We start from the raw sequence: 23,050 nt of genomic DNA, 5'->3' as shown, positions 1-23,050 counted from the left end.
ATTATAAATATATTATCTATAAAAACTTTAAAAATGTCCTCATTTTAATTTTTTTTACTCTTTTGTCAAGGAAATTTTATTTTTTCTTTTACATTTAAGCTTATAAAATTCTCTCCAACAAAATATCCCCTGTACGTTGTGTATTTACTCTTGGATCCATGCTGTGGCTTTCACTCTTTAGGCACAGTGAAACTTTAGCTTCCTTTATAGGTAGGCAACATATAATAGGCTAAAGCCCCAGCAATTTGCCAACTCTTGATTAGTTTCCACTTATATAAAAATGGTGTTTTCTTGATTAAAGTAAATTGAGAGTTACTTTTTTCTTTAAACTTTAAAAGTAATAACTATCAAAATCATTTCCAGCTGCATTTAAAATTCTTCTGGAGTTATTTGTGTGAGATCCCAAGCATGTGAAAAATTGTGCTAAGATACAACAATCTGTAGAACAAAATCCTTATGCTCTCTTTAACTTTCCTCTTCCTCTTTATAGAATTTTATAGAATCTTCTATCACACTATTTGAATCTGACCTAGAAAGTGGGAAGTTTATTGACATTACAAATCAGGAAATTTCTGACTTAGAAGAAATCGGCTTTGGCAGCGAAACCAGATCCATTCATGTTAAAAGCGGCGTGTAAGTTTTCTCCCATTCTGAGAACTTTGAGAGGTTTGGTTTTAAAATTGTTGTTTGTTCGATTCTGTATCACCTCTGTTCTTTTTCTTTTTTTCCCTACTAGATGGGTTGCCTACCAGCAGAAGTTCTTTTGTGGAGAACAGTACATTTTAGAGAAAGGGAAATACAAATGCTTTTTTGACTGGGGAGCATCAAATAATATAATCATGTCCATACGACCTATTCAACTGGTGAGTTAGCTATGATCATAACCAATCCTAGAGCATGTAATAGCATGCAGTTTAATGTGTAGTACAGGCTTTATAAAAGTGAAACTGCTGGATTATGTTATGTGAATACATAGAGAAAATGAAATAGCGTATGAATTGCTTTAGATTCTATAGAGAGCTAGTAGTAGGTAGTATCAGCACATCAGTGAGATGGCTGTAATTTGATCACTTCACTCATTTAACAGTATTTATTTAGTGCCTCATATGGCAGACACTACTGATCACGGGAGATAAAAGATGAATAGGATTGCCCTGATGGGTCTCCATCTCTTTGAGGAGATTGATGTGTAGGTGACTGACGGTAGTATGATGAGTGAGGAGCTGAAGTGTGTAGGCGGTGCGGGGGAGTCTGTGAAGAGCACTCAGAGCCTGGGAGTTGGGCACCAGGCCTCTTCTCAAGAAGAGGATGTGTTGAGTGATATCTTTAGGGATATAAGCAGTTTAGCCAGACAATGACGTAGGGCAGAAAAAACAGTCCTCAAAGAGGGAATAATCTCCTCATGTGCAAAATCATGAAGTTAGGAAAGAGTGTGGCCAGTGTAGATAATAACAACACAGAACAAGAAGGGTGCCCATGAAATAGTGGTGAGAAGGGTAATGGCAGGAAGCTCAGACTCCATCTTTCTGATGGACATCGAGGCACGTATTTTTTCCCAGCTACATTACTCAAAATGAATGAGTAATAAGTAATAAAATCAAGATAATTCAGTAAGGTATTTGAGGGTCATAACTAGTTCAAGAAACCTGGTAAATTAGACTTTTTAAAAAAATTTTTCAAATGCTATTTCAAACTTTCAAAAAGATAAGTAAGATTATATGATTACAATTGTTAAAATGTTTTAATATATGTTTCAGGAACCACTTGGAATAAATGAGCCTCCCCATTTGGTATGTTTCAAAATTTTTTTATTTACTAAAAGCATTTGTGCCCTTTGTCTCAATGTCTCAATTCTTTCTTTCCTTCGGATAAATTGCTTACATCTATATGGCAGGACAGTTTATATTGTACTTGGTACCCATGAGCAGAAGAGTGCCCATCTTCCTTACTGGTTGTATTGGCCTGGAATTACCACATTTCCTTTTGGTTTCTCCTCAGAGAGCTTTAACTCTGACCTCTTTGGGGTCATTTTGAACCTCTGTCACTCTTTTCCTGTTGCCCATTCATTCTTCAATGTCACATTCTTCTTCTTTTTTTTTTTTTTAACTTTATTTATTTTGAGAGAGTGTGCATGTACACAAGGTCGAATGAGGGAGGGACAGATATTGAGGGAGAGAGAGTCCCATAGGCCCTGGCACTGTCAGCACAGAGCCTGACACAGGGCTGGATCTCACGAACTGTGAGATCATGACCCTGAGCCGAAATCCAGTGTCTGATGCGTAACCTACTGAACCACCCAGGCGCCCCCCCATTCAATGTCACATTCTTATTCAGCACAGTATGTTAGGCTGTGTTTGGAGGAGCAAACTTAACGTGGAAAAATGGCTATCTTGGCATGCCTGTTATGTGAATGTATTTCTAATACCTAACTCACATATTTCCTAAAAGCACTAGCAAATTTGCAGCCCTGCATGTTTCTTTCTAGTGTGTTAATGGTTTCAAGGATTGGACAACACTCTGGAGCCTAACATTTGTTTATGATCCATTGAGGGCTACAAATTATGCTTAATTTGTGCTTCTGATAACTCTGGAAGGTCAAAGTTAATTGCATTTATTAATGAGAAAACCAAGTAAGTGTCATTTCACACAGCTAGAAATAACAAAATAGGCATTTTTTAGTATCTGACTCCCCTCAAACCACATTTTCAGGATTTTACATCAGAGAAAGACATGTGGTATAATCAGTACATTCATAGAAGGAGAAGGGATAAGAGACATTGCTTCCTCTGCCTCATTTTAAATAACAGATTTGGAAAAATAAGCTAATTGAGTGATTAAGCTTAAATATTGGACATTTGCTGGCTTTAGATGAAGCTGAATCTTTTTCTCTGAATGTGTATGCTTTTCGTGTTCTTGCAAGTGTTTAACGTAGTTCAAGTCAGCTTAGTTGTAATCATGTTTCTGTTAAGTGTTTTCAGGTTTTCTTATTTTCTGATTAGTTCAAGTCCTAGTGGGAATATTTCCTTTTTGAATATAATTGAGTTGTTGATTCAGAGACACTTCCTGCCGGATCTGTGTTTTGAATCTTTGAAAACTCCAGCAGCGGACTTTTAAAGCACTTGTTCAGGAATCAACATGAGTAGTTAAAGAGTTAAACAGGGATAATTACAAACTGCACATTTTCTAAGTTTTTAAGTGCAGATAAAAGTCACATTCTTTTAAGTGCTGTTTTTTCCCTCCTACATTCCTGTTCTTTTTTTATGGACTTCCTTGTTTGGGGCAGATTGCTCGGAGTATTTTCTTTATAGTATTTCCAGTCCAACTTGAAGAGAAAGGAAGCAGCAGAAAACGCCCAGTGCAGTCAGCCCCACTTCATATTTCTGGATATGGCTCAGCCATAGCCTTGTGAAATAAATGTTTCTGACAGGTATATGATAGCTGAGTATTTAGTAACAGGAAGACAAAGCCTCCTTAGTTTACCCAGCTTCAAAGCTCTTATTATTTCTGTTGGACCACATTTTCAGAATGTTTCGCTTGTTTTTACTTAAGGGAAAAGGATCTTGGCTGACACTCTGGTTCCATTCAGTAACTAGAAAGTATTTTCTTCTTCACAAATAGCTGTGATAGTCATATTGACTATTTCAGATGTTATTTTCACTGAGAAATAAGGAGGAAATGACATTTCAGAGTTGAAGTCCAAGAAATAATTTTTTTTTTTTTTAAATGCTGGTGATTTTACAGAGAACCTCATCTGGGCGCCTGGGTAGCTCAGTTAGTTGAGCATCCGACTTCGGCTTAGGTCCTGATCTCACGGTTTGTGGGTTCGAGCCCTGCATCAGGCTCTGTGCTGACAGCTAGCTCAGAGCCTGGAGCCTAGTTCACATTCTGTGTCTCCCTCTCTCTCTAACCCTCCCCTGCTCATGCTGTCTCTATCTCTCTCTCAAAAATAAATAAAACATTCAAAAATTAAATAAATAAATAAAGGGAACCTCATCAACCTAAGAGAAAAGCCATAATATGTATGTGTACAGAGATAAATACACATCATGAATGTTCTGCAAATAAATATATTAATTCTGATATGTCACCATATTATGATGAGATTTGTCTTATTTTCTACCCAGAATACCTCCTTTAATGCAGAAGATCATTGTTTTACCTATGGCTGAAGATTAGATCAAGTCTAATTGCAACTTAAAATATACAGCATCATTATATAGTTCTTCATAATAGCAGCTGACATTTAATTATATTTTTATTTTTCCCCAAAGAAAACAAAACATAAACAATATATATGGATTATATTCATAATTTCATCATCTTTTTGTCTTAGCAGAACATCAGACATCTCAATAGATTAAATCTTACAAAAGTGACTTTAGCTTTCAAAGAGGTGTAGTCAGGCACTGTTCTCTAGGAATTCTAACCACTTCTGCCCCTTGATACAACTGAGGACCTTTTTATCTTCCTAGAATCTTTTTCAAGTGCATTTGCAAATACAATTAGTAGAAATTTTAATTTCTTTAAATATTGAGCCTCTGTTCCACTTTATGATTCTAGCTGAGAAAAAGCAACTGGATATTTTCTTGTATTGGATAGTTTGTCCACATTGAATTTGAGAGTGATTACAGCATCTTTAACAGCTGGGGTTATTGTCCTGTATGGGGGATAGGAAAGTGACAGTTTTAGGCTAGTAAGATTCAGGAGTACTAGAGGAAAATACTTTTTCATGGTGCTGCAAACAGATCATTTTTATAGAATCCAGAGACCAGAAATACTCAGTAAGAGCTAAGTAAAGAAAGCCCTTTACAAGTAATCAGGGAAATAAAATTATTGTGTAGTAAGTATTGATGTGAGGAGTACAAAACAAGACAACTTGAGACAGTGTGATGCAATAACAGAATTGAAACAAATAGAAACAAGACTGTTCTTTGTTTAATAATGAACATGTTTGTGTGAGGGAGATCCAGAAAGCTACAGGAAGTCTTGTTTAAGTAGGACAGAAAGTTTCTCATAAAAACTGTTTTAGCATTGGAATAAATAAAGTTACACTGAAAAAATTATTCTGATATTGTGACATTGAGCACAACTTATGGTGTTTGGTCAGTAATTAAAATTTAAAGTTCTTCGTTTGTCATATTAAAGACCTATTACATTTATTCATGTATATCATAAATGAAAAGTACATAATAAAAGATTTCTGCAAAAAGTTCATCATAAGTTAATGATGGTTTCTGATAGAGTCGACTCATTCTAAAGAAGATAATATATGTGAAAAGGCAGTCTGCACTGCAAAACAGTGGTATGCAGTCTTTTTTTAATTTTTTTTTTTTTATTTTATTTTTTTGCATCTATGCAGTTCCCTTTGGGAAGCTGATAGGGATTGAGCCATACCTAAATGGCACAGAGGGACAGGTTTAGTTTGAAATAAACTCATCTCTTTCTTATCTGTTTGCCTTGAGATTCTAAGCAACCTATCTGAATTATTTTGTATATTCTCCATTTATCTGGAAAGGAAAACAAAGTTGGGATTTATCCACCTACCTTTTCCTAGGACTTATTTTACCAAGATACTGTTAGTTACTTAATTTTACTAAGAGTAGAAACCACAATTTAATTCTAATTAATAATCACGAATTGGTTTCTTTATGGACCAATCTCAGAACATTATTATGAGAATGTTCTGTTGGGGCATTCATAAGGTCACCAGAGTGAGGAATTACTTTTCTGCGGTTGGTCAAATTTTGGGTGAACCAATATGGTATCTCATTTTGGCAGCTCAGATTGGCATTGAGCCTGATTTTTTTTAGCTTGAGCAAAGAATATTCTAACCCGTCGAATCAAAAGGGTACTTTTATAGCAAATGTGTGTGTGTCTATGTGTATTTTAATTAATGTTTCTGGGTATGAAGACAGATTAAACACTAGAGTTGGCTACGACATATCCCATCTGAAATATATTTAGTTTGCACTGTCAATTGTGTGGGATTTCATGGTTTCATGGTGATATACTGAAGTATAAATCTTAAGCTCAGCAGTGTACAAACTGGGTATTTGCAGAGTGAACAAGACAGCCGTGACCTCTGTTTGCATGTGGTTTTTCCAACTCTTATCATGAATTAAGATAATATTCGCATACAGAAAAAATTACTATACATTTTTGAAAGTTAAATTGTGGCATACTTCTCAACCTAATGTTCTATAAGCCTTAAAGTTAAAGCATGTAGTCTATAAAACGACTAACCAAAATGTGTGTTCTTATCAAGGAAATTACGGGCAGTTTCCCTGGACACGTAGAATTGTGCTTACATGAGGAATATTTGCAGAGGTCTGTCTCTTTCTGGACTTCAGAAGGATCATGACAGAAACTTCCTTAAGGCAGGGAGTCCCTGGTGCTTTAATGCTCCAAATGCAGACTGGTTTCACAATAGGAAGTTGTGCAAGCCACAGATGGTCCAGGGGAGTCCGTTCCCCCACTTCCCTGGTTTTCACTAGTCTTTGATGTCAGAGCAGAAGACGACAGTCAAGACGCAGTTGTGCAGAACTCAGAGGCCATCAAGCCTCTGAGAGGACTCTTGGGAAGATGAAGGAGGCAAACATCGACTGCTCAGAGAAGCCTTGTTCTTGATACAGCATGAGCAGGAAAAAGGACAGTGCTGCCCAGTGCTCATTAGGATGCATTTTTAACTACAATGCAGGCCTGTCAGTGCAGGGTGAACCTGTGGGCTATGTTATTTCAAGGCTCCCATGTATTTTGAAATATTTACAGGCCTCATTAACTTTCTTTCCTATTATATAGATTCAAGGCCACTAGAGTTGCAGATTTCTGGTATGAAGCAAATGACTTTGAGATTTCATGGATTTTTCTTGACAAAAAGAACTGAAGTAGAAATGTGGTTATATATAACAGTAAGCTATACATTTAAGATATTCGTAACAGTAAGCAGAAGTCCATTAGCTGAAATACAGGACGTGGATGTCTTTGTTCACCGTAAATCTTCCACTAATCTTGTCGGCATTATTTTCTCTGCCCTCTGCTCCTGTGTTCTCAGGCCCACTTAGGGGCACGCCTTCATGCTTCAACCTTTTATTAACTGGATCAGCAAGACTTGGGAAGAGAAAAGACTTAACACCAACCACCCCTCATACTAACTGAAACTGCCTTCACATATAACAGTACATTGCTGCTTATTTTAGGCATGTCATCTCACCACGTGGGATAATAATTGTTTGACACAATAGACAGGGACCACATTTTAGTGGGGGAAGGATTCTGATTTAATCTTATCGGCAGAATTGTTTTCTGCGACCCTGTGCCCAGAATCTGATGCAAAAGCTGTATGAAAATGGTCAATAAATGGTGACATTGCTCGAAATGGGTAAGGAAACAAACAGTGGGAGTTTAAAGAGCATATCATCCTTAACCTGGATTCATTGGTAATAGGTAAAGTTCTTTCTAATATTTTGCTTAATTTTTAAAATAAATACAGGAAATAAAAGGTTTTCACTTGCTTTTGTGATAATGTCAAACAGTCGTTTCCTGTCAAATTGTTGTGTTATTGTTCTTGTAGCTCAAAGCATTCAGTAAACCAGGGTTCCAGGGTGAATGTGTAGATTTTACAGAAGAAATTTCTGATTTGACTTCATTCAGGCCGTGTTCTTTTAAAGTTCTTCGGGGCTGGTAAGTACACTGTTGAGTGCTTTCTACTGTTCTTCAGTAACTAAATTTCCTTTAAATTCACAGGGATTTGACTTGTTTATTTATTTTGCATTCACAGTGAATTTAAAAAGTTCTTTTAGTCATTGGGCAGCTAATTAGCCTATGGTAATTTTGCTAATACTAAATGTATTATTATTTTGCTAATACTAATTTTGCTAATACAGTGGTTCATAATATGAACCATTGTATGATATAGAGAAATGAAATGCTAATGAGCCAACTCTGGGAGCATTGTGGTCATTTTATTTTCTCACTGCTACCTTAGATTATTTCCTAAACATTTTGAATGCTTGTATGTTTATTGGATAGTATAATAGAATGCTCTTTAAGAAACTTGTTTTTGTCCAGATTAGATGTACTACTCCTAAATTTAAAAATATGTATATTTTGTTGAAATTATTTATCAAATCAACCTTGTTTCACAGATGAGTACTCCTGATTTCAGAGTTAGTGTTCCCAAGATTCCACACCAAATGTCAGACCTAGGATTGCTTTAGTCTTTTCTTTTTTGAGAGAGAGAAAGCGAGCATGCACACACAAGTGAGCAGGAGAGGAGCAGAAAGAGAGGAAGAGAGAGAATCCCAAGCAGGCTCTGCACTATCAGCACAGAGCCCAATGTGGGGCTGGAACTCATGAACTAGGAGATTATGACCTGAGCCAAAGTCAAGAGTTGGACACTTAACCACCTGAGCTACCCAGGTGCCTCCCTCCCTTTTTAAATTTATTTGAGAGAGAGAGAGAGAGAGAGCGCAAGTGAGCAGGGAGGGGCAGAGAGAGAGAGGCAATTCTTTTTAATTTTTTGAATTAAATCAATTTTAATAAATTAAATCTAGGGGCTTCAGGATGGTTCAGTCAGTTAAGCTTCTGACTCTTGATTTTGGCTCATGTCCTATTCTCACAGTTTATGAGTTTGAGCCCCACATCTGGGTCTGCACTGACCTAGTAGAGCCTGCTTGGGATTCTCTCTTTCTGCCCTCCCCCATTCTTTCAAATAAATAAACATAAAAGTAATAAAAATAAATAAAAAATAAATCTTGTGTTAATTGAGCTACAGCAATATACTAGGTCTTCGTCAGATATAAATGAACCATATGTGATTCTCAAGGGTAAAACATATTTCCTCCATTTTTTTAAATTGTAAAATATACATAGAATACACATTACCATTTTAGCCATTTTATTTTTTTTAATTTTTTAAATGCTTTTATTTATTATTTTTTACAAATATTTTATTGTCAAGTTGGTTTCCATATAACACCCAGTGCTCATCCCCACAAGTGCCCTCCTCCATGCCCATCTCTCCCCTCCTCCTCCAAGCTGCACACTCGGTCGAAGAGGACGACCTTTCCCAATAGAGGAGGACCGTTCTTCAGTCAATGGTATACGAGTAACTGCGCTCCCCTGCTAGAACCTCCAAACAAGCTCTCAAGGTCCATTTTAGCCATTTTAAAGTGTGCAATTCAGTGGTAGGTCTCTTTCAAGTATTTACCTAATAACTCTTCAGAATCTCTCTGTTCATTCTTTAAGATATCTTGGATTTTTATCAGTTTTACTTTTTCTCTTGAATCAGTTCTACCGCTTGAAGAAATTCTGTCTCCTAAGTAGTGCCACTCCAGTATTATCTTACTTCCATTGTTTACCACAAACTAGTTATAGCCCAATTATATGTCCCCAAGTCCAGTTTCATACTTTTACTACTTTGCCTTAAATCCCACAGTCATCCCTCTAATACGAGTCAGACTAAGTTCAAATGCCTCGTTTTCCAGGATTTACCTTCAGTCTCATTTTTCCCATCCATTCACATTCTATCCTTACACTGTCTCCATCTTTCCTTCTTCCAACATTTACTCAGCTGAGTATTTTTTGCCTTACCTATACCAGGGGTCAGTTAGCAAACCTTTTCTATATGGGCCAGGTAGTAAGTATTTTTGGCTTTGTGAGCCATACAGGCTGTGTCCCAGCTACTTAGCACTGCCAATATAAGCACTAAAGCAGCCACAGAAGATAAATGGCATGACTGTGTTTCAACAAAATGCTTCTTAATTCAATGAAATTTTAACTGTATAGCATATTTACATATCACAAGCTATTGTTGTAATTTTTTAAAACCAGTGAAGCATAGGTAGCTCAGTTGGTTAAGCATCCAACTTCAGCTCAGGTCATGATCTCACAGTTTGTGGGTTCAAGCCCTGCATCAGGCTCTGTGCTGACAGCTCAGAGCCTGGAACCTGCTTTGGATTCTGTGTCTCCCTCTCTCTCTCTGCCCCTTCCGTGTGTGTGTGTGTGTGCATGTGTACACACATACATGCATGCTCACGTGCACTCTCAAAAATAAACATTTAAAAAATTTAAAAAACCAAACAAAACACTGCAGCATGGGAAAAGCAGTCTTAGCTTGTGATCTGTATAAAAGCTGGCAATGGGACAGATGGCCCACAAGCTGTAGTTGGCTAATCCCTGCTCTATGTGAAAGACTGTAGGTTTCAGGTAAAGCTAGCCAGCCAGCAATGTTATTTGTTGGCCTACCTAGTGCGTTAAACAAAATGTATCAGTATTTGGGTTTATGATGTTTTTAACCTCTTTAAAAAAATCAAAGAATTTGAAAAGAAGCATTCACCTTTGGCAATAATTACTGTTAAGTAAATGGCCTACAGGGCGCCTGGGTGGCTCAGTCGGTTAAGCATCCCACTTCAGCTCAGGTCATGATCTTGCGGTTCATGGGTTCGAGCCCCACATCAGTCTCTGTGCTGACAGCTAGCTCAGAGCCTGGAGTCTGTTTCAGAGTCTATATCTCCTTCTCTTTCTGACCCTCCCCTGCTCATGCTGTCTCTCTCTTTGTCTCTCTCTCTCTCTCAGAAATAAATAAAACATTAAAAAAATTCTTTTTAAAAATAAAAAAAGTAAATGGCCTATGTGATCCCAATGTACCATAGGATATATTTCTGGTTTTGTTTTTTTTAACCTGGTACGCTACTTCTGTACATTACCCGCTTGGCCTCCTATTGATATATATGTTTGTGGTCCCTATTTGATTCTAAACTGAATGTATCTTTAAGTTTCACACTGATTCCCTCTGTTAACCTTCTTGATTAACTCCACTAATCTTTCCCTCTCATTTTCTATAACTCTTACTAGTTTGAATTTCTCTGTATATTATTATTTTTATACTTACAGAAAAGGATATGAGGGTTTTACAATATTAAAACACATAAAATAGGGTGCTATAAGTTAAACAGATTATCTGCACCTCTTTAGTGAGAGAGTAATATATACCAGACACCTAAAATAATTTTGTTACTAGTATTTGGCTCTGAGTTTCTTCTCCACTAAGATAAAAAAATTATTTAGTAAGATATATTTTAATTTTCTAACAAAGGGAAGTATTAAAGGTTTTCTGGAGGAAAGTGTTTTTTCCTGACACTAAAATCTGGGACAAATTAGTCATATTTGCTTTATGTAGTGAATATTCTGTCTGTCTGTCTGTCTCTCTCTCTCTCTCTCTGGGTGTGTGTGTGTAGTTTATCAAACTGCAGTTTTTTAAAGACTACAGAAACCCTGGCGGTTTCTGCTTAAGTACCTGGAGTACTTGAGAGACCTGGAGATTAAAGACCAGTTCCACCACTTTCTCAATATATAACCTTCAAATTAGATCATCTGTCTGAATCATTTTTCTCCTCAAGGAGGGATAATAACAGTACCTACCTCAAAGGATTCTTATGAGGGACAAATAAATGATGTACATGAAGGGCCTAACTCCATGCCTAACACATTGAAAGCCTTTGATAAAATGCCTAATTACATAGAAGATAGGACAGTAAATTATAATGTTACAGAGCATATCTGTGGTTATCCTAAGTTAACCTGGCCTAGCAAGAGTACAGTTCTTATGGTCTTAAACTATAAGGCTAAAACTTAAACACACCAGAAGTGAGTAGAAATAGCTAATTCATTTCTTCGTTTAGCTCCTTCTTTTCAAAAGACATACGTCTTAACCAAGCTTCTGATGAGTGATATATTGAAGATAATTCACTATCAAAGATTCAAATGGGTTTATTTCTTTTTAAAAATCTCCATTAGCTATCAGATGTACATGTGATAGATTTTATATACCGTTGTGTGATGTTAGGAGTCTAGTTTCTTTACTCCCCTAGACTGACATCAAGTTCATCATTTAAGTAAGAATACAAATTATTGTTTTTCCTAAAAGAGAAACAAGCAGTATTTTTCTAATCTGTTCAAGTACTTAATAATTACCGTAATCTGATCACAGTGTTTTGTACTTGGAGGTACTAAATGAAGCTAATGTCTTTAGTGTAAAGCTGACGTCTTGTTTCAGATTTCAATGATGTCATTTAACAGTTGAGGAGACCTTGGACAAATTACCTGACTTTTCTAATCCTTAGTTTTGTTACCTATAAAAATAAGAATATGTTTCTGCTTCATCAAATTGAGGACACAGTGTGATAATATAGGTAAAGTACCTAGCACATGTCTAGCACGTGGTAAGCAGTCAGAAAATGATAGTGGTAAGCTGTTTCTTTAAACTGAAACTGTGTCTTTGCTGCTGGTCAGCACCATGACTTTGTCCTTCTCCTTCCCTGGTTCCCACAGCATGGTGATGAGCCTGTGATGTCAACTGATGTAATTTGACTGAATGTCTTATTGCTTGTTTTTAAGCTGGCTCCTATATTATCAAGAGGACATTTCTGATAATCAGTGTGTATTAGAAGAAGGCCTCTATGCTGACCTTACTTCCTGTGGCTGCCCAACATCTAGAGTTAAATCCCTCAAGCCCATTGACTATGTAAGTACTTTTCTTGGTTACATAATTATAAGACTTGTTCTTGTCCAGTTTAATTACCATAAATGATGTGATATTGGAAGAAGTGATACACAGGTAAATATCAGTATGAATATTTATTCATGGACTGTAAAATTGAGATTCAATCATTAAATCCAAAATGTAAGACTGATAATGTATACATATCAGAGATATATATATATATATTTACATTATATATATATAAATATATATGTAATTTTTTTTTAAACCAAAAGTTCAAAACTCAGGAACTAGAGTAATATGAATAGACCTAGGCTTAAATCTCAGTTTGATACTTTAACCATTTTGGATGACATTAGTAAAGTTACTCAGTTTCCTCATCTATGAAAAATAATAGTACTTTGTAAGGCTCCTGGGATATTGAATGAAATGATGCTCATAAAATGCCAAGCACATGGTGAGCAGTCATTAAATGTTAGCTATTAATTAGCTATAACTGTTAGTTTTAATTGTTGCAGCTGTTTAATAAAAATAATAACCTGATAATTTTATCCTACCAGATAAGTCACACGACAATTTGCTACTCAGGTTTGTAATGTTACTTTAAGGCATAGGTCCCAATATGGCCACTGGTATTGATTTCAAACCTTTGGGGCAGCTAGGGATTTCCCATTACCTGGGTCACCTTGGAGACCCATATTTATAGAGTAAGTGGTTTCTCCTTTCTGTCCTGTTTGCTCAGAATTTTGAATGAGAGCAAAACGAGATCACTAGTCGGCAGCATCAGTTCCATGCTTGTAGGGTCTGGGCAGAGGAAGTAATAGGATCTGGGATATTTTCAAGATATCTGATGATGATCATTCCCTTGGAGCATTTGGTCAAAGCTGAGATTCACACAGAGATGAGATAATTTTAAGCCCTGCATAATGATATGAGTGACTGAGACCTTTGAACCAGAGCTGACTCCAGAGATGATGATCATCCTCAGAAACTTTGATCCCAGCCTAAGCAATATAGTCTTACTTCACAAGACATTCCTGGATAGAGTATTCTTGGTATCAGACTAAGAATAGAGTCTTGGCTGAGGAACATAAGTAGAAACAGTCCTTGGTCTCTCCCAGTAGCAGCGTAGACACCAACTGGGAAAGACATAGGTGGCTACTGATTGAGACTTCCTGTTGTTGGACAAAAAACAGTGGGAGGAAAAAAATGCGGTCTGGTTAGTGTCTCCAGGTATTGATAAGGTTGAAAAAGACATTGAAAAGTAGTCCACATTCACTGGAAAAGGAATTTTCTTAGCACTTTTTAGGGGTCGAGCCAGCACACAGATACTTATTTTGTGTATGTAGTTCTACATATGAAGCACCATGTTGAAAGGATTTTGTAGGACTTTTAATTCAGTGAGCCAAACCAACTAAATTTTTAGGGAGTGAGTTTTAGAATCAGTCAGAATTAGTGAGTATTACTTCTTTTCTTTGAAGAGTTACAATTTTACGTTCATGAAGTCAAAAGTGAATAATTAAAATATGGAATGAAAATAGAAAGAAATGTTTTTAAATTTTACTGTGCAGTTGTGTGTCATTATTCTGGTTCCGTGGAACCCAAGCAGTATAGATGAAGGTGCCTCTTAGGAAGGACCTGACAGCTATAGCCTTTTCTCTCCAAGAACTGATGAAAAAGTATATCCAGTTTATGTACGGACAACACATTCATCTTAATGCTTTTACACGGTATGTTTTTAAATCTTTGAAAACTTTTTGTCGAGGATATATTTAGGCGGTAGGTTTGGTTTTGAAATGGAAAGGATGTGAAGTAAGGTGGGGCATCCCAGCAAAGACACCCAGAATGACCATGAAGAGGCCTTAACAGGTAACATTTCCTTGGTGAAGATCCACCATGCTTCACGCTGGTGGCTCTGACACCCTGAGTTGATCCCACCTAGGAGATTGATATGTGAACCATGTCAGTACAATAATCTGTAGGTGGATTCTCATGGCTAGAATGCTTGAGAATTCTGTTTTGAGCATTTTTCTCCCTCTCTAGAACATAGGAAAGTGAATTAGTCCTCAGAAGGTTATTTGTTGAGCATAAGATCTAGGTAAAATGAAGTAGGCATCTTGAGATTAGTTTACTCAGCTAACACTCCCCACAAAAGAGACTCCTGGAGGTCCTAGGTGTTCACATTCTCCAAATTCTGTGTTCTCTTTCCCTGGAAAATACTAGACACCTTCTACCTATCCTGCTTCTCTGATTCAGTCTGCATCTCCATTGCCCCTACCTTTTTCTTCAGATTTGTTAATGCCACTGTGTAAGCCACAGTTCAATGGGATTCTGGATTAAATCTGGAAAATGTTTCTGTCCAGTTGAGTTGACATGTTTATGGACTAACTTCTGTAGTTTGCTTTATTTAGTTACAACTGCAGAATTCTGAGGGTGTTGCCTGTAGTTAGCATTCCCAGACATGCTGTAAATTAATGCTAAAGTGTCATAATGGTCTAATTTTGAGGAGTTTTAAGACTTCTCTTCATACAACATCAGTACGTTTTGCAGATGACAGTTTGCTCCAGGCTGATTTCTGTTTGTCCAGACATAAGTTACATTCTAGAAGTCCATGGATAATTTGCAGTCATTTTACAATGAAAGGACCTTAGGAGCATATTTTATAGTTCTGCTTCTCACTGAGGTGATATCGGGAAAATCACTTAATTTATTTGTACCTCGGTTAACTCCTATGTAAAGAAGTTATTAGGTATTTTCAAATCTTTGGCAGCCTTTAGTTCTGTTGCAAATAAGCATCCTGGGTATATTTCTAATTGGGCATGCAAAACAATATATCCAGCGTTAGGACTCCTATGGTCTGAGGGAATAATATAATATATTAGCTTTCAATAAGGTTATGCCATATAACAGTCCCCAGAACAGTTGGTTAGGAGCTGGAGGTGAGTCAGGAACCTCTATAAATGCTTTAAGCATTGGCCCAGTAGTGTGTAGGGTGACCTTTTATTGTGTTTCCATGGGAGCAGCATTCTGCTCATTGCTTCTTTAGTGTCTCCATGGTGGCCTGGCATGGAAGTTGGCCTCCTTTGAAGTAATAATCCAATCCTGGCAGCTATAAGCAGGCAAAGCAAAAGAAACATTGTAACAAGAAGCTGTAGAAAAACTTCAAATGAAATTATAACTGTGATGACATAATAATATTAAGAGGTAGAATAAAAATTGGCAAGGCAGTGATTGATTCTGTGCAAGCATGCTGAATAAGGTACACAGCTATAAATGGTCAAAGACTAAATCCAGCCACAGAATGAGAGGAAACAATGAGTTTATAAAGTGTGTAAGAGTTTGGTTAGTATTAAACTTTTCAGCTGAATCCATATTTAGTTAATAGTTTTAACTGTTGTGTACAATTTAAAAATGCAGGCCAGTAAAACCCTGAAGACTAAGCATCGCATTTGGTAGTGAGACATTTGAAGCATTTCCCGTTAAATTTAGGCAGAAGACAAAGGTGTCTACTATCACCATTTCTATTCAACATTATTCTGGAGCCCCAAACACTTGAATAAGATCAAAACAAAACAAAAAACATATAAAGAAACAAAGTTGTCAAGAGTATATACAGATAAATTATTAGGCTTAATAGAAAGTTTTGAAAAGTTTCTGGATACGAGGTAAATGCCAGTGAAACTATAGGGTACTTAAGAATAAGTCAAACCGCAAGGCGAGTAAGTCCTTTATGGAGAAAATTTTAAAAACTTTATTGAAGGGCATAAAAGATGAAGAGATACAATATTTTATAGATTGAAATGACTTATTATTTTTTTTTTTTACAAATAGTTTATTGTCAAATTAGTTTCCACATGACACTCAGTGCTCATCCCCACAAGTGTCCTCCTCCATGCCCATCCCCCCCTCCCCCCCACATCCATCAGTCCTCAGTTTTTGTCAGCATTCAAGAGTCTCTCATGGTTTGCCTCTCTCCCTTTCCCCCACCATTTCCCCCCTTCTTCTCCCCCTTGTTCCTCCGTCAAGTTCCTCCTAATCCTCCTATATGTGCAAACATATGATATTTGTCCTTCTCTGCCTGACTTATTTCGCTCAGCATAACCCCCTCAAGGTCCATCCATGTTGCTACACATGGCCAGATTTCATTGTTTCTCATTGCCATGTAGTATTCCATGGTATAGATAAACCACATCTTCTTGATCCATTCATCTGTTGATGGACACTTAGGCTCTTTCCATGTTTTAGCTATTGTGGAGAGTGCTGCTATGAACATTGGGGTACATGTGCTCCTATGCATCAGCATAGATTGAAATGACTTAATATGGTGAGGTTGTGGTCCTCTCCAAACTAATACAACTTGAGGCAAAATGCTTATAGAATCTTTTGCCTTCCTAGGAGAGGGTCTTTTTAGGGTGAGATGGTAAAACATGACAAGCTTATCCTAAATTTGGAAGATAGAGATCCAAAATAGCCAAGATACTTTTCTTACTAAGAACAACAGACAAGGTCACTTGTCCTTCCAAATATATATTGCATTATATGCAGTAATAATTAAAATAGTGGGTATTGGTGCAAGGAGAGAAAACAGAACTGTGGAACAGGATAACATAGAAACTGACCTACATAAATAATGGAATTGGAAGGTGACCGAAGTAGATTACAATGGGGCTATTATGAACTATTAAATAAATGGATGTTGAGACAATTGGCTCTTTACATGGAAAAAGATAGAGTTAGAATCTTGCTTTACTCCACACATAAAAGTAATTTCCAGATGGATTGTGGCAACCTAAATGTGAAAAACAAGCTTTAAAACTTAGGCTAGTTTCCATATTTTCTTCTCACAGTATTGGAGTAGAGTGGATTTAAAACAAAATGTACATGTCAATAACAGGGAAAAGGCAAGTGTATTCACCTCCTATTACTGCTATAATAAATTTCCACAAACTTAGTGATTTTAAACAAAAAACCACATTCTAGAGTTCTAGAGGTCAGAAGGTCTAAAATGGTCTTAGCATAGTAAAACTGTGGTGCTGGCAGGACTGCATTCCTTCTGGAAGATGCTAAAAGGAGAATTGGTTTCTTACCTTTTCCAGCTTCTTGGCCTCCTCAGCATTCCTTGGCTTATGGTCATTGTCTGTCTTCAAAGTGCATCCCCCCAACTTCTCTCTGTCCTCTCTCCCTGATTGTCCTGCCTGCCTCTGATGAGGACCCTTGTGACTGTATTAGGCCTCTGTGAATAATCCAGACTAATATCCCCACCTCAAGATTTTTAACTCTTAGTCACATCTACAAAATCCCTTTTACCATATCAGGTAACCTATTCACAGGTTTCAGGGATCAGGATGTGGACACTTTGGGGGTTGGGTGGGAATGGGAGGTGTGGAGGTGGGGGAACATTTTTCAGCCTACTGCAGCANTTCAGGGATCAGGATGTGGACACTTTGGGGGTTGGGTGGGAATGGGTGGTGTGGACACTTTGGGGGTTGGGTGGGAATGGGAGGTGTGGGAATGGGAATTTTTCAGCCTACTGCAGCAAGTCACAGACTGAGAGGCTATATTTGCAGCCCTTATAAAACCTACAAAGGTTTAGTATACAGAATATAAAAAGAACTCTTAAATCAATTGAGAAAAAAGAAAAACCCATTTGAAAACTAAGTAAGAGGATGTGAATTAGAGAGTTCAGAGAAGAGAGAAAAATGGCTAAAGGATATGCAAAAAATGTTAAACCTCATTAGTGATCAAGTAAATGCCAAGTAAAAAAATAATTAGGTAACATTGCCTTACTTTAGATAGAAACATTTGAATGGTTTGGTGGCAGAGAAATGGAATTATTCATACACAGCTTGTGGAAGCCGTGTTAGTTATATGGGGGGGGAGGGGGGAAGGCAAGGCAGTGGAATAAGGATGTTTGTTGCAGTTTATTGATGGATGAAAAGGAGCCACAGCACCTCCATGTGAGGAAATGTAAGACAGTGGGTACAGTGAATGGAAGTTGAGTTCCATGTGTTACTAAAGGGTATTCTAGTAAGATACTTTCAATGAAATTTAAAAACAAAAGTTGCAGGGTTACATGGGTGGCTCAGTAAGTTGAATGTCAAACTCTTGGTTTCTGCTCAAGTCATGATCTCAAAGTTTGTGAGTTCAAGCCCCACATTGACAGCACTTGACAAGCACAGAGCCTGCTTGGGATTCTCTCTCACCCTCTCACTCTGCCCCTCCCCCACTCGTGTGTGCACACACAGTCTCTCTCTCTCTGTCTCTCTTTCAAAATACATAAACATTAGGGACGCCTGAGTGGCTCAGTCAGTTAAGCATCTGACTTCAGCTCAGGTCATGATCTCACGGTTAGGGAGTTGCAGTCCCACACTGGGCTCTGTGCTGACAGCTCAGAGCCTAGAGCCTGCTTCAGATTCTGTGTCTCCCTCTCTCTCAGTCCCCTCCCCGAATCACCCCTGTCTATGTCTCTCTCTCAAAAAAATAAACATTAAAAAATGTTTTTTAAATAAATGTTAACAAGATAAAAACAAAGGATGCACAACCATTAGTAAAGTATAAAAATACAAGCTGGAAGAAGTCATATCTTCAGCAAGGTGGTTACCTTTAGAAAGAAGATGCTCAAATTCAGCTGTACCTTTATGTACTTATAAAATCCAATACAAATACAATAAAATTTATTGCTTTGGGGTGTTGGGTACATAGTCTATCTGTATATTATTTTTTTAATGTTTAGCTTCTTTTAAATAGGAAAAATAATTTTCTTAAAAAGCGGAGAGGGGAGACCAACTAGAAAGTAGATCTAGAAGGAGACTGATTTTGTAAACAAAATGATTTTGTAAACAAAATGAACACAGTTCTCTGTAGAGGATTATAGTTCACTGGTGAAGAGTTGGGTCTGGGAGCCCAACAGACCCTTACTTGTTTGCTGAGTGGCCCTGGGCAGGTTTCTGACTACCCTAAGCCTCAGCTTTCTCATCTAATAAAGTGCGAGTTTTAAACAAGCTAGGGCGTGTGCAGCCTTAGCTCATGATAAGCACTCAGTAACAGAGCTCATAGACAGTAATTAATATTGGTTAAGCAACATCAAGACTGCCATTGGCTTGGGAGGCTGAAAGTATTTATGTTTTTGTTTTTAATATGCCAAACTCAAAAGATTCCAGATTAGAGTCATATTAGAGATTTATGAGCCTTATGTTAATTTTCTATAATTTCACATAACTTTTTGCCAACACACTGTTAAGTATTGCTCTGGAATGGAATGGTTTTAGAGGTATGCATTTGGTTACTTTTCCTTGAATTCATTTTACTTGTACTTCATGTTTCGGCTAGCCATTGTTCATTTGGCAAAGATCGAGCTGAAGTGATATTGTCAAGCTATGTGGATATGGCTGTTCTCATGGCTAATTGCTGAATATCTTGAAAAGTTTGTTATATTTAGAGTCTAACCAATTAATATAACCCTGAGGTACTGTTAACACCTTTTCCATATACATGGTGATTTGAAACTCAACTATACAGTTGCTCGAGTAAAGGTCTTTAGTATTTTTTCTAAGTCAAAAATCACTTGGATTCAAAAATTTTATCCAGTTATATTGAAGATGTGTTGACATAAATGTAGTCCTTCTAGCAGAATACTCTCACTAGGATCTCAGAACTTCAGATTCAGGTGACAGACACACTTTTGAAGCCAGAGAAGGGAGGTAAGAAATAGGAATCATATATATACATTGCCCATCTGAGCAAGTTGGAGTCAGGTACTCCAGACATTATCGCACATGGCAGTAGATATATTCACCATTAAAATTACCGGCATTTAGAATATGTTAGAGCCACAGTGTAGGGTTTAAGAACACAGCCTCTGGGGTCGTACTGTCTAGATTCAAATGCCAGCTCTTGTACTTACTGTGAGTGAACTGTGCCTTGATTCTTCATCTTTAAAGGGGGGATAAAAATAGCTCCCACATCAAAAGGTAGTTATGTGGATTAAATAAGGAAATAAATTCACAGTCTGCTAATCTGAATATATTTGGAGATTTGGGATTTTTTTCCCATTTTAAACAGTGATCTGGTTCATATGTAGCATTTAAGGAAACACTCCGAAAGGGTTCTTGAGAGCACCCCATAATTAAACACATTCCTATTACTGTAGCAAATGTATTTATGGCTATACATATTGGAGAAATATTATAAGTAGCCCTCTACTTCTTCAAGTCAGATTTTGTTGTCAGTTGAATTAGGAAAAAAAAATTGGGGAGCTTAGAGCTTTCTGCATTTCAGAGCTATGGATAAGGGGGTTGTGGATGGAGGTATTTACATATAATGCCAGGAGCATATGAAGGTGCTGCATATGTTAATTAGAACTAGTATTGTCACTTAAAATATAGTTTAGTTGATGGGATGAGGTAGAGGTGTTTTCTTCTTAAAATTTATCTTATATAATCTGTTCAAGTATTCCTTTTCTTTCTTATTATGTTCTTCTTTTAGAAACTGATTTTTACCTGGCTTAAACTTAACCCAGCAGGAATGTCCTGTTACTGTTGACACCTAAGAAGAGCCTTTGGCCCCAAATGGTTGGCCGTCTTGTAACCATGTCAACATGGACTGAGGCCAAGACATTTGTAGAGCTCAAATTGTAGTTAAACTCTGGTGTTTTCTGGTGTCCTTGGAAAGTTTAGGTTATTCTCTCATCTGCAGTTTTGAGGACTATTAATAGTTTATATTCTTACTTTCATATCTGGAAAATGTATCAGAAAAATAGGACTTTGAAGTAGTTCTTCAGCATTCTTTATTTCTGAACAATTAGCTATCTACCACCTTCCACCATTCTGTCCACATTAGCACTTACGTTTACCTTCGTAACCTTTAAGTATATTTATAAATCAAGCACATCTATAAGTACATTTAAAAATTAAAATCATTTAAATTTAAACAATTTAAAGAGCGAAAGATCAAGTTGAAAATAGATCAAACCTCTAGAGCGTGGATGACTGTGAGTGTAGAGACAGTAGATGCTCTTAAATGAGAAGTCTCGTCAATGGGACCACTTGGTGATAGCCCATTGCTGTTAGTGGAGCAACAGGCTGTTTTTACTGACTTACATAAACTCTTAAACATACTGTCTCCGTCATTCTCTACAATTTTGTTCTCTGTCTCCATCATCGTTTTAAAGTCATCTTTTGTGATCCCCTGCTCTGCATTTTACATAGTTTCCCAAAGATAAATTTCTAGATTCAGAATTGCCATTGGAGAGTGAATTTTATGCAGTTTGAGGGATAATGGCAATCTTTTTAAAAGTGTGTTTGTGGGGTGCCTGGGTGGCTCAGTCGCTTAAGCGTCTGACTTTGGCTCAGGTTATGATCTTGCGGTTTGTGGGTTTGAGCCCTGCGAGGGCTCTGTGCTGACAGCTAGCTCAGAGCCTGGAGCCTGCTTCAGATTCTGTATCTCCCTCTTTTATCCTCCCCTGCTCACACTGTTTCTTTCTCTCTCTCTCTCTCTCTCTCTTTCTCTCTCTCTCTCTCTCTCTCTCTCTCTGTCTCTCTCTCTCAGAAATAAAACATTACAAGAATTTTAATAAATAAAAAATAAAAATGTTTTTGTATGCATCTTGCAAAAGGAGGAAGAAAAATATACACAGGTCCTATTTTTCTTAGAATAATGTTTAGCATTTAAATTACATTCTTCTAGTAAGCTTTTAATTTTTTTCCCTCTTGGGTTTAAAACAGTTACAGTATGTCAGCCTTAAAGGCCTTTAATAGAGGTATCTGCCATTCTACTTCATCAGACTCCTCACTGGGGAGAATGTTGCTAACAGTTGACTGTGAGCCCTGTCTGGGCTTCTTGCCTGGCTGCCCTTCCTTACTAGTTAGTAACTCAACCAGAAGAGATACAAAGAAGTAAGCTGAAATGCTTTTTTAAAAGCATAAGGGTAAAGATGTTGGAGAAAGTCCAACAACAAAGGCAGAGGCTTATCTGTGGATTTTGATTGTCATTGTCCATCTTTAGTCACCAGTTTTAGTGGGCAATTTAGAATCTGCTATTTTTACCTGCTGTTCTGGACTCCTGTAAGGACATGTCTTCTATAAACTGTTGGGCTGCTTCCAGTTTTTATTTTGCAGATAGCAGAAGAGGTGCTGAATCTTACCTGTAGTCACTCAGGAACTAGAGATGAAGCTCTATTCCTGACCCAGTTTATGGTATTTGCTGAAGGAAAGTCAGTGCTCCTGGATAGCCCTTGAAGGCTTACCTTACTGTCTCACTGCACACAGTGATTGTGACGGTCTGTCTCATCCAGTATCCTCTAATCCCTTAATCTGTACTGTCCATTACCATACACTAGCCACATGTCATTATTTCTTATTTATTTATATGATATTTATAATATATTTATATTTAATATTTACTTAAGGCAAATTCAGTCCCTTGGTCACACAAGCCACATTTCAAATGCTCAGTGACCAGATGTGGCTGGTAAGTACAGATATGCAGCAAGTTCTGTTGGACAGTGCTTCATACCTTCCTTCATCAGCAGGTAACCTTTGCCGCATAATG

The 23,050-nt window shown here is 37.2% G+C and overlaps 1 protein-coding gene across 1 annotated transcript in view; it reads left to right on the top strand.

The window, feature by feature from the left end:
- CRYBG3 (crystallin beta-gamma domain containing 3) overlaps positions 1–23,050 on the top strand; it is a 110,929-nt gene that overhangs the window by 74,980 nt on the left and 12,899 nt on the right. The window contains exons 13-17 of the mRNA XM_077774944.1: positions 491–633; positions 737–863; positions 1,758–1,790; positions 7,571–7,680; positions 12,397–12,523. Of these exons, the coding sequence (XP_077631070.1) occupies positions 491–633; positions 737–863; positions 1,758–1,790; positions 7,571–7,680; positions 12,397–12,523 (540 nt within the window). The remainder of the gene's footprint in view (positions 1–490; positions 634–736; positions 864–1,757; positions 1,791–7,570; positions 7,681–12,396; positions 12,524–23,050) is intronic.

The sequence above is a fragment of the Crocuta crocuta genome, unplaced genomic scaffold, assembly GCF_008692635.1.
Source record: "Crocuta crocuta isolate KB4526 unplaced genomic scaffold, BGI_CrCroc_1.0 scaffold6, whole genome shotgun sequence".
Lineage (NCBI taxonomy): Eukaryota > Metazoa > Chordata > Mammalia > Carnivora > Hyaenidae > Crocuta > Crocuta crocuta.
Note: the sequence above shows the minus strand (reverse complement) of the source record. Positions and strands in the feature narration are given on the sequence as shown.